Source organism: Buteo buteo, chromosome 11, assembly GCF_964188355.1.
Source record: "Buteo buteo chromosome 11, bButBut1.hap1.1, whole genome shotgun sequence".
Taxonomy (NCBI): Eukaryota; Metazoa; Chordata; class Aves; order Accipitriformes; family Accipitridae; genus Buteo; species Buteo buteo.
The window spans coordinates 313,126-325,911 of NC_134181.1; the positions used below are offsets into that span (position 1 = coordinate 313,126).

General features: G+C 52.9%; 1 protein-coding gene across 1 annotated transcript in view; it reads right to left on the minus strand.

Annotated features, from left to right (window-relative positions):
- LOC142036193 (uncharacterized) overlaps positions 1 to 12,786 on the minus strand; it is a 55,781-nt gene that overhangs the window by 25,749 nt on the left and 17,246 nt on the right. Inside the window, exon 2 of the mRNA XM_075039313.1 lies at positions 1,276 to 1,422. Coding sequence (XP_074895414.1) covers positions 1,276 to 1,422 — 147 coding nt within the window. The remainder of the gene's footprint in view (positions 1 to 1,275; positions 1,423 to 12,786) is intronic.

Here is a 12,786-nt window from a genome sequence, read left to right on the forward strand (position 1 = left end):
GAACTGGCAGTAAACAGAACAATATCTCCTTTATTTTCCTTCAAATGCAATGAACATAATCATTGCATCATATTAATTTATGATGCAATATATATATTGTTCATATATGTTCATATTCATATGAACATATTCATAATCACCAAATTAAGTGAAACTAAATGTTTCCACTTTGAATAATAAGGGACACCCACCCCCCCGATTTTAAAATGCTGCCCTCTGAGCTGCTGCTCAGACAAACCAGCTGTGCTGAGCTCATTCCTGCTTTCCAGCATGCTGGTACCTGATACTCCAATATCAAGAGTACCTGGTTTCATCTTCCAGAACACTGAGAATATTTAACTATCAACTTGTTAAAACAGACATAATTTTTCTGGCTTATGGGGTGCTGAAAGAGATTAGAAGTGGGTACCATGGAGGACCGACACAGGTTAAGCAAGTAGTCCTGCAGTGTGCAGCAGCAGTAGCTGCACACGATTTCAGGATCAGCTGTCTTCACCTCTGTTTGCCATATGGATCTGAGTGACAGCTGGTGGTCACAATCCGCTCACGACTGCAGGTGCCCGGGTGGGCTTCAGGCAGACAGCCCTGTGGCTGAGGAGACGGGGGAGCGGCACGCTCTCCCACGCCAGATTCACATGCAGAAGGAACAGGCTGCCTGAGCAAACGGTCTGGCTCCTGGCAGCTTCTGAACTACAGGGATGGGAAGAGAGGAGCTGTCGCAGGGCAGGGGCAAACAGAGCAGGCGGAGAGAGGACTGGCACAAGCACTGCCCAGCAGGCCTCCTGTCAGGTCCGCAGGGCGATGAGGGTACTCCCACCCTAATTGTCTGCGTGTCCTGGAGCAAACCGAGGATTTCATCCACAGCAGCACAGCTGAACAGATCTGAACAAGCCTCGTCTCCTGGCTCACTACATGTCACGGTTACCACCAGCTAGGACAGTGCTGTCCTGGGAGGCATTGTCTCTGCCAGCCACCCTCTTCCCTTCTCTCCAAGGAGGTCAGCAGCAGCGGCAACATCCAGGACATCTCTGCACTACAAATCAAGTGCAATCCTAGCACCTATTTAGTCAGCAGAGCCGTAGCTGTCTCCCCGATTCCCTGGACTTTCCCCTTCTCACTGGGAGTTGACAGACTCTACTTTCGCGTCCTTAGCCCACCCTTATGCTGCCATGTAAACGAGAACAGTAGATTATCACTATTGCTGTGAAGTCATTAAATAAAGTTCCCTTCCCAGCCTGGGCTGCCAACCTAGAGTCGACTGGCATCTTCTCCTACCTGCTTCTGAGCTTCCTCCTGCAGCCGGTGGCTGGCCTCCAGGTCCTGTCTGAGCTGCTGGATTCGGCTGCATTTCTGCTCCAGTTCTGCCTGCCTCTCCCTCTGCTTGGTCTGCAGTTGATAGATCCTCTGCTCTTGAGCATCCAGCTATTGACCCGCCCAGGGAAAGAAAGAAAAAATGGAAAAAAAAATCAATTAATACTAAACGGCTTAACAAAACCCCGAACAGCACAGGCCTGATGCTGCTGGGGGTGGGGATTGTTGGGAGGAGACACCCCCCCGCACACATTAGCTGCAAAAACCTGATGTTCTGGGGACAGGAAGCCAATATGGTAGGTGTGAGCTGACACGCACGCCCGCGGCAGCAGTGATATGTCCAACTCGGGGAAGGCAGAGACTTTGCCGCACCAGGGTACCTGCCTCCTCTGCTCACGGAGTGGGTGTCAGACAGTCTGGGTGAGGGAAGCAAAGACTGACTGAGCAAAACCAAAGTTATTCTAACTAATAACTAAATAACCAGCTCCTGATCTGGCTGTATGTTGGGGCTCTGTGCTCCTCCACCCTGCACTAAGGACCCCTTCAGGCAATTCCCCCGCGCCCGCCATCCGTGGAGCAAAGGGGAAGGGGAGCTCCCGTACCCTGCAGATTGGTCACCCACCCCTCTTGTCCTGCCTGAACAGGTGCGGACTTTGAGGGCTCAGCGTTTTCACTTCTTGGTATCCCAGCTGTAAAGAGTTTACGCAGGGAGGGAGCAGGAAAGGATCATGAATGTCAACCAAGGAGCAATTAGCATGACAAGACTCAAGTATCGATCTGCTAGAGCTAACAGCGCTGCAGCAGTCCTGCGGTGGAGCGGCTCCCCGGCCACTGACCCCGATGCCTTTGCCGTGGATGTCTCGGGGATGCGGCTCGCCTTCTTCTGACGGGCGAGAGGAGCCACAGCCGGCGGGTGCAAACACGTGGGGCAGGGGGCAAAAGCTCTGCATGGCTCCTGCCCTGATCATGACACGGAGGCAAGAGAAAACGCTGGTCACATAGCTCAAGCATTGGTCTGCTTGGTGTTTTAAATTCAGCATGAAGAAATCCCCTGCGCTGCTGGCCAGGGTCTGTGCAATGCCTTGCCATCACCAAGGGTTCTGCATGCAGTAAAGTGATCGCTGCAGGTAAGAACAGAATGCTGCCTTTACTGCTCAGGAGTGACTGGAAGCAGCCCTGTTTCATGAGGAAAGGGGGTCTCCAGAGCTTCCTGGTGGGGAAAGGAAGGGGGTCTCCAGAGCTTCCTGGTACCACTAACGAGGTAACGCTCAGGGGACAGACACCGCAGACATCTCGCCGAGACTGGACGAGAGCAGCCTGTTCCACAGAGGTGCGGCGATGAGGCAGAACATACAAAGAACAGATTTCTAGAAGAGATCTAGTGCATTCTCCTCCGCTATCAATAGGTCCCATATAGGTTATACGTCTCGTCCTAGAAACAGGAAGAGCAGAGGTCCCGAGAGCCCGCAGGCGCTGAACGGCCCAGGACTCCGTGCCCGCGCGTCTCGCCCAGGCCAGTTGCCCAGCCCCGTCCCGCGACTCGCCCCTGCAAGAGCAGGCTCAGACATGGCTCACCGGTCTTTAAGGACCCCCCGGGCCAAATGCTGGGCAGGGAGGAGCGTCCCAAAGTGTCATGGCTGGCCTGGCCAGCACTGCAGGTCCCATCACACTGCACCGAGCAGGCAGGCTTCAGCTCTCCCGCGACCGTGGTGTCACACACGAACGTGGGACCTGCCTGGCCACCACCACTCTGCTCCAGCCGGCAGCTTGCCTGCCCTCGGGCAGCACTACACTGCATGTGTGGGGCTCTCCCAAGAGTGACATCTCCCGGAGACTTCTCCCTTCCAGGCACGTGTCCGTCTGTCCTGCTGGCAGTGCCGCTGCCCCCAGCCCCCTCCGGGGCCACCTGCCTGCCCGTGCCCCACAGAGCTGCCAAGCACGGCTGAGCCTGTCAGCAGCACCGTGGACGTCCTGCAACATACGCAGCAACTGAGGGGCCTAATTAATGTTCACTGTCTTACTAAACCTAGAGAGAATTTCGATATTAATTAAATGCTAACTGATTAGTAAAACATATTTACTGAAGACTGTCACCCAGCTGTCAACATTCAATAAATACATTAATAATCAATTTGCATGTAATTAACATAAAATGATGTTAATGTCTACATTAAAGATGTATTGGAGACATTGTTATTAGCACAGTAGCCTGCATTCCTCCAAGCCGTATTCTGTATGCCTGTAACCCATTCAAACCCACAGTGAAAAAGGTTACAGCTGTCCAGCAAAACGCCCACCAAAAGAAAAAAAAAGTTTAAATTCTGAGTGGATTTGAGCGTGTGCACGTGTGTTCGCATGCCTGTACACTGCAATATCAGAGACCATCTTTGTGCTGAATACAGGATCCAGCAGTGAACACCGCATGCTCTGAAGAGCAAAGGACGTGCTCCGGTGTCAGGCAGAGAGGGCTGCCAGACTCCAGTGCCGCTCTCACTCTGCCGGCAAGGACAGCCAGCTTCCATCACAGCATGAGCACGGGCCGAACCGAGTACTAGAGACGTTCTGCAAATCCTCAGCTTTGCCTTGGTACAAACATATCTGAGTCTTCCTGTATTTGCCAGAGACCAGAAGAAGAAAAGGGCATGGAGGACTTTTCATGTGCCACCTCATTCAGCCTGGCACAGACGAAACACTTTCTTCCTCCGCCGACTCTGCTGTGTAAGGCTGCCAGGCTGTGGGTCTGACAAGCTCCGCGCTGCTGCCTGCGAGCCTCGAGCCATGGCTCCTGGACTGAGGTGCCACCTCCCTCCCACAACGCCAGGTACCACATTTCCACAGCAGTCCTCAACGGCCTCTGCACGCTTGTAGAGGCGGGATGAACAGCCAGGGAAGCTCCTGGCAGCTGGGAAAACGGCAAAGCCAGACGCTGGCTGTGGCTGGAGACTGGGGCGCAGACTGGCTGGCTGCCATGCGGAGGAGATGAAGAACAAAGAGATAACAAAGCAGTGAAACATCTAGGGAGTGCTTGGTCTCCCTCTCTGAGAGGGCAAGGTGCAGCATCGTGTTTGAAATCCATGGAAGGACCGGGAGCCCCCTGCCACGTGACAGCACTCTGTCGAGGACACAGCAAACCCCTGAGCAAACCCTCTTGGCCAGGCAAACCGCACCGGCAGCACGGGTCCGCGGCAGAGAGGGCCGACAGGCGCAGAACACCCTTCCCTTCTGCACGGGGCTGCAGAGGGGCAGCGGAGCCTCCCGTCACCACCGACCGCAGCACCCACGCTGGGGGGCTGCGACCGCGGGGCAGGCACAGCAGCCGGGAGGGCTGCACCTCGGCACGGCCGCGTCCCAGCTCCCGCTAACCGGGGAGACAGAGGTGTGCGCTGGGCAGCTCCCAGAGGAGGCACAGGGCCTTTGGCGAAGGATGGGCAGGGAGCAGGCTGGATGGCTTCCAAAGCCTTGGGCTCGCAAAGCTTTATTCGCAGGGATAATTGAGATGGGTGAAAGATGGAGAGGAACCGATGTCTCCTCGGCATGTAGGATAAACACCCCCTTCCCCCAGCTGCAAGGCAGGCGAGTGGGTTTTGGAGGCAGAATAGTTCTAGGATTTTTTTTCAATGCAGTGAGGCTCCCTACCAGCTCCCCAGCAACAGAAATGCCTGTGACAACAGGGGATATCCTACGGTTTCAGGAAGCAGCATCTGTCTTTGGGCCCGAGTTAGCTGAGAGGATGTATCCTGCTCAAAGCAGCACCGCCTGTCTGAGCTCGCCTCCTTCCCTTGTGTGCCGTTCAGAGACAAGCCCACCTTTCCTTCGTCCTCACACAGACCCATGAAGTGATTTGCTTGCAGCAGGAAAGAAGGTGGCATGTTTAGGGTGAACATCCCCCACCCCCACCCCTTCTCCTCTCATTTAAGTGGAATCAATTGTGCCATTTCTGCTTTGCTTTTCAAAAGCAATTACTTTCATGTCATTTCTACAGACATTCACGGAGAGCGAGAGAGTGAGGGCTTGATTATCCCCCCTCCCATCCCCATCCTGTGGCTTCCGCAGTGGCGGTGAAGTATTAAATTAAATGAGGTGTCTATGGAGCGGCGATGGTTTCAGGTCAGAGGCGCTATGGAAAGCTGTATGCTGCACTGCTCCTGTATATGTAAATGGATATATTAAAACCACTGATGTCAACTTGCAGCACTCATCTCCTCTGCTCTCGGGTGATCAAAGCTGATTGCAGAGGCAATTACTGCAAAGGAAAAGAAAATCACGGCCTCCTGCTCATCCCTGAGCTACCGGAGTTTAATTGCTTAGTGTAGCTGAAGCTGCCTCTCCGTCTCCCTGGTGTACACGCACACACATATGTGGGAGCAGTGCACGCCATGAAACACAGACAGGAATGGACATTTTTGGGGATGGGCAATGAGAAGCACCCCAAGCAGGGGAAGACCACAACATGAAAAATAATGATGCTTAAAAATGAATTAAACCACTACAGCAGGCAGAGCTGTATCTTAGCAAGCTGCTGGATCGATAACACAGGGAGAAAATCAGGGCAGCATAATACATGCCCATAAGACAGCCTCTCTCATTCTCTAATTTTTGGTCCTAGATTCACAGTAAGACTTCTTCAGTCTTTTACAGGCTGTAGCTAATCAGGCTCCCAAATCCTTGTGACGTAGGTAAGAATTGTGACCCCTGTTTTACAGCTGAAACGACTTGAAAGAAAGATAGCGGTGCCTGCCCTGAGAAGTCCTGACTCCTCACCCTGTCCTTGCCTTTGTATTTCACATGCACTTCTGCATGAGTACCAGCAAAGGCAGGGGACATTTTAATGTAAGCACACTGCTCGACCAAGTCACAGTCGGCACAGTTTCAGAAACTAGCCTGAGCTGCCCAGCTGCTCCGCTGGTGGTGCTGGGTACTCGGCGCTGGCCAGACTTTAGCTGTGGGGTACCGACTTCACGTGCTGTTCATTCAGATGGCTTCTCTGGGTGAAGCATGGAGAGCTGGGTCAAGCCAGGTGCCTCCACGTATGCCGTCCTACCTGCCTTCCTACACCCGTTTCTCTCCGAGGCTGCACGCCAGCATCCGTTCACACGCTGGTGCTACACTGGCGCCCAGTCTCCCCGTGTGGGCGCGCTGTGCTGGGAGTGCGCTCTGGCTGATGCGGCATGCTAGTCGTGTGCACGTGCTCTCTGCGTGCACATCTGCACGAGGTCTGAAGCAGAGCTGTGCAAAACGTAAGACATAAGATCTATCACTAAGGTATTATAAGAGGACAAGTGTTGTCCCACAAGCAGGGTTTGATACCTGGTGCGCAATAAGCCAATCTTACACACACCTAGCACCCATCTTTGTGCAAACATGAAATAAATAAATATACTGCATCTGTAAGATTGGCTTATTGCACACTGGGTACTGAACCCCGCTTTTGGGACAACACAAGGAGGTTAATAAAGAAGATGGGGGGGGGGCAAACAAAAGACCCACCTTTCCACCTGAGGCAGGAAGACATTTTTGGAAGAAATAATATCCGAGGAGCGTCAGCCAGCCCCTTCACCCTCCAGGTAAGCCAGCAGGTGTGGGACCTGAGCAGCGTGAACAGGTCCTGCCTGAGCACCTGGTGCCTGCTCTGGGATTTTCTACCAGCAAGCTTCTTGTTATCCCCCACTGTTGCTAGAAATGCTGGTGCAGACCCGTTCCCGGCATTGTACTGTTATCTAATGGGACTCAAAGCAGCCTAGATTCCCCAGGTAAAAACCCAGCACGCCACCAACTCCCTTATGCCTGAGACGGGTGAGGTAAGGCTAGCAAAGGCTTGAGTTACATAGCCCTTATGGCAGCCACAGGTCTTGCACAAGTGAGGGCGTTCTGGACTGTGATCACATATAAATCTTGCCCGCATGCCGTGTCCACACCAGGGAACAGGAGAGGATTAGGACATGTCAGTAAGCACATGTTAGTAAACACATGGTAGAACTCTGCCTTGTCCCTGAATACGTGCTGACAGCTGTGCTGCTGCTGTGTAAGCATTTGTAAAAGTGCTGTGCTGGTCTGGCCATAAGGAGGTTTTCTGTACAGCTATATTGGATTAAATCACCACAGCACTTGATGCAACGGTAAGACAGCACCTTGAGAGAAGTTTTGCTCCCCACTCAGCCAACGCGACGCTCGCTGGAGGACAACAGGAGAGCCAGCAGCTTTGGGGAGCCTGGCAGGCTGCGTGGAGGGAACAAAGTGCTTGAGTGGGATGAAAAGCAACTGTCTTCTTTTCTGTAGGAGGGGAAGAGACCTGGCTGGGGAGGAGCACCAGCTGAGATGGAGGCTGGGCAGTCTGGAGGAGAAATGCCTGCCCTCTCCTGCTGCAGAGCAGCCCCCTCCCAAGGCCCTTCCCTCCCGCGGGCTGGGCTGGGGGCAGGTGCTGCCATCATGGCAGGGTGCTGGGCAGCCGGGGGTCTGCAGCGGGTGCAAGGGCTGCATCTCGGAGCGGGACCCGCAGGGTGCCACCCCAGAGAAGCCCGAGCGCGAGGTCTGGTCCCAGTGGGTGGAAAGTGCCCAGGAAACCTGCAGGGATGAGAGGTGCCACCAGCAGTGACCTGTGCGCCAGCAAGGCATCACAGTGCCAGAAGGGGTATCCTGAGGGAAGGTCACAGTCAGCCTTGAGACACCTGATGCTTCTCTGGGACTTAATAAGCCACTGGAAGCACCACCGTGGAAGCAGTGGCACCACATTCACACAAGGCAACAGAGACCCCAAGAATTTATTTTCTGCTGTAATCTAATTCTCTCAAATGGCTGCCACTCTCCTTTCAAGCTCGGCTGGGCTGAGTGGCTCTCTGTGAAAGCTGTCCTCACCTGATGCCTGGGGAATGAAAGACAGACCCGGAGAAGAGCAAATGCTGCGATGCGCGGCCAGAACAAAAAACAGCCGCAATTGCCTTTCAAAGGCGGATGAACAGAAACACCTAATGATGAGGACAGTTCTGCCATCCCATGACTGCATTTGGGAACCACGAGTCAGGCCCCAAATGGCAAGTGTTTACAAAATTCTAAGTGCTAAGTTACTTTTTCTTCTGAATTTTTGACCCTTGAGGGTTTCATTTTTGCACTTTTCTCCTGAAGCACTGGCAAGAGAAGTAGAATTTTTTTTAAACTGCAAACAAAGCCTGGGACTCTGTTCTTCCTGCTTGATTCTACAACTGGAGCTTCAAAAAACCCACAGAAAATCATGAAACCCAGAAGTAAATCCTGTGATCTGCTCAGGCTACAGGAACACTGGGAGCCTTCGGCAGCACCTGCCCACGGCCCTCCCTGCCCGCCGGGTGGGCTCTGCCACGCGTTCTCCTCCCTTCCTTGTGAATCTGTATTTTCAGCCCAAGGATGCAATTCTTTTTTTTTATGAGCTGCCTGTCTCTTTTTGTTTAGCCGAGAGTGCTCAGAGCCCTTCCCCCACCTCCTTTTCCACTGCTGCTGCTGGTTTTATTCAATTCAACACTTGAGGGAACTGCAGATGAAATGTCTCTGAATCTAAATTGCCAGCGATAGATCTAACAGCCTTTTTCCCTCTCCCCCTCCCCGAACTCCCCTCAGACAGAATGCTCGAGCACATTGTCTCTGCCTTACTCGGCTTCACCTGCAAAATACCAGCACCAGGACGGGAACCCAACAGCGGCAGCACAAAGCTCACACAACCCTCTCCTGCACCGGCGTGCAGGCAGGAGTGCGGCGCCTGCCCTGGGAGGAAGGGAGGTGTGGATGAAGAAGCTCAGGCCAGGTGCTGCCTAAAAGCAGCCCGAGTCTGATGGGTCCTTGCACGGGCACGTCACATTCTGCTCATGGCCACCTACGCGGGGCACGGCAGACAATCGCGGTACACGTATTTTGCAGAGCACAGGCACTCACTACGCTCTCCCGGGTCTCCGGCATGCAAACAGTGATGCCCTAAGCTAAGCACGGGCTGCTGCAGCCGGTCTCAGTGCTGCACACAAACCTCCAAACTAAACCCAGGCCCAGCGTGTCTGCAGGGGCAGCAGCCAGAACAGGCTCTCACAGCACGCGTTTCCTTACAGGGCACCATGCAGAGCTTCGGGAGGGGCAAATCCTGATCGTACCTCTGCAATCACAGCGAAGGGAGTGCCGTGAGAGCTGTGGGTGCTGAGCCAGCAGCTGAAGGGAGAGGAGGTCATCCAGTCTGAGCAGGTAATCACTCTGGCATCGGCCTGAGGAGATGGGAAACCTGCTTCTTCTTTGGGTGGGAAATGGGGGAGAACTCTCTCGCTATTGGTAGTGCCTATGTGCCTAAGCAGTCGCATGCTTAGTACGGGGCACACGATGCCATGCAGGCAAATGGCAAGGATAGGAAAGGCACACGCTCTTTGTTAGAGAGGAATCTACTGCAGTTCTTGCGAAAGAACTCCGCATGTCTGCAGCAAGCAGAGCACATCTGCCCTAGCCTGCACCCCACCGCTGAGCTCCAAGGACAGCTGCCCAGCAGAGCAGGGCCTGAGACGGCTCTGTCCTTCCGCTCAACATGGCGCTTTGGGAAGGCACCTGCAGCGTGGGGGGAGATGGGGTTTCATATCCACCAGGAACGGATGTTTCTTCTCCAGTGCCTCAAGGCAGAGCTATGCCAGTGAGCCTGTGGGGTCAGGAAAGCTGCCCCCACTCCTGCTGCTGCTTTCATCGCACTCATGCTTTGGTGAGGGGGTAGGAATGACACATTCAGGGCATGCCCAGAGCTTGAAGCACGTGGGCATGTCCTGAGCGTGGGGTACAGGACAGAGGAGAGCTTTCCTGCAAACTCCTGCAACCTCTGGACACATCACTGACAGCGATGGCATCGGCTGTAGGGTCCGAGGGAATCATAGAATCATTTAGGTTGGAAAAGACCTTTAAGATCATCAGGTCCAACTGTTAACCTAACACCGCCAAGTCCACCACTAAACCATGTCCCTAAGCACCACCTCTACACACCTTTTAAGTACCTCCAGGGATGGTGACTCAACCACTGCCCTGGGCAGCCTGTTCCAGTGCTTGACAACCCTTTCAGTGAAGAAATTTTGCCTAATATCCAATCTAAACCTCCCCGGGTGCAACTTGAGGCCATTTCCTCTTGTCCTGTCGCTTGTTACTTGGGAAGAAATGCTACATGATGGTGCCCTTGCCCCACTGCTGCCCGGCCCCCCAGGCTTCACCCACAGTCTCTGCAGTAACAGTGCGGCACGTGGGGTGGTGGAAATGGCATCAAGTTCTTTGCTAAGGGAGGTCTGCACAACACTCTGTTTCCATTTGAATGGCCTTTCTTTTTGTCCAGTTCAATGTTCGGTGATTGTTCATGCTGTCTGGAGAACCTTTGATTAAATCTCCTAATTTTTGGCTAAGCTTTTTCTTTCCACAGGGCAAACCCTTGACCTTAGAGCATAGAAAAGTGGTCAAAAGGAAAAATAACAAGGCAAAGAGGAAGGAGGGGTAAAAGCTGAGAGACACAGAGGAATTAAAAGCTTGAAGGAGTCACTACACTCCTGCAGCCGTCCTGCCAAACAGCCACCTCCGCAGAGCTCAGATTCATGGCAAGACCTGCGGTTCCCCATCGTGCCTGCCCATGCTGCTGGTGCTGCTCCACCGGGCGAGAGGACTGTGTTTCCATGATGCCGCTAAATCTGGTCCTTGGCAGAGAGGGAGGAGAGCTGGACAGCAGTGCTTTCCGTTTCTTTGCAAGGATACAGAAGCACTGAGGTCTTCCATGACTGTGTGTTACAAACAGAGGCTGTGGGGCTCACGTCGGCAGCGAGTGCTCAGCAGGGACATGCACGTGCAGGATGTTTCATCATTTTAAACCATGCGAAGAGGACAGGTAGAGCAGAGAGAAGACTGGAGAGAGCAGTAGTCCTTTTCTTTGCAAACAAACACAGATCTAGGTACTATGCCAGCCAGGGTTTGGCACGCTCCCTTCTTGTTTTCATGACATCCACAGGGCACTGCCTGGGGATATCTAACCCATTCCCCAAGACCTGAAACTGGACTGGGTACAGAACTACAGTTACAGTCACAAAAACACACAGATAAATGCCATCACCTTTGGTGCTGGGGAAATTAAATGCTTTTTGCCCTTTGGCTGCAGAGAAAAATATTAAAATGTAGGCAGAATATTATTGAAACAATAAATATTTTTTTCTGAGTGTAGAGACAGAAAGTGAAACATTAACTATATGAGATATGAAATACTTCACTAATCTCAAAAGCCTGGTAATCCTGAAACCTAAAAAATGTCAACTTTGCAATTTCAATATTATTTTAAGAAAAAGACTAGTTGGTGTGTTTATTCCACAGCTGTAAATGACACCCATTCCCACTCAGATATTAAAAACTCAACCAAGCTCTATCCTGCTCCCCAAGTCCTTCAGTCCTATCTGAAATTCATTCGTAATGCACAGATGGTCAGTATAAAAGTCTCACTCATAGTGAAAGCATATGTTGAGAACAAAAGCAAATAAATGGGGTATAAAAATAAACATACCAAGAGGCATCATGCTGACTGCATTATAGATTTTCATATTTAATTAAAACAAAATCTGCCTTTGGGTATCTGTCATGAGAACAGAGTCCTGCTGTGGAATCCGTGGCCTATCTAGGATCTGTAACAGAGCCAGTCGCTGCCGTATCTGCGCTCCCAGATGGGGCTGGATCATCTGGCTGGTCCTGACGCTGCTGTCGCCTGGTCTCAATGAGGAGCGGTGCCTCAGCCCCGCGCAAGGGGCCGTGGCCCTGGCAGCTGATACGTGTCTCCGGGGCTCCGCGGGCCACCTGAAGCAGGTCATGCGTGGTACGTGCCGCAGCGGCCTCTGGAGCAGCAGCAGTGTCCTGGACACCAGTGGTGAGGTGGAGGACCCGAAGGACGCTGTGCACGCTGCAGAGCACAGTCCCGCCAGCCCAGTGGGGCACATATACTACCACTGTTCTCTCAGATGGGGAAACTGAGGCCCAGAAAGGTTTCAAAGACTCGCATGATGCCACACTGGGACTCGGCGTAGGCTCGTACAATGGCTGGCTCCCGTCCCAGAGGGATCTGTGACACTGCATTGTCCTGTTGCAAAACCTGTCATTCCTCCCCCTCCTTGCCTCCACCTAGTAATGCTGCTCCTGTAATGGTTTTGTCCTGAACTGACCTGGGAGAGTCGGCAGCTTCTACCGAGCTTCAGAAGGAAAGACCCAACAAAAGTGTCAGCGCTGCCTGGAACAGCAAACATCTCTCCCTTCCTGGGAAGGGCTGGGAGATGTGCAGGGAGCATTGCACAGCGATGAGAGGAGAGGTGTGTGGAGGGCAGCATCAGCAGGAACCAGCTTCAGCAAAGCGAATCTGAGATGTACAGGAAAACAGGGGAGGAAGCAGAGTGCAGGAAGAAACGGTGCATTTCATTCTGCTGTTACTTATAAAGCTCTCTAGATCTCTCTCCCACAGGTTAGCAATTCATAGTATTA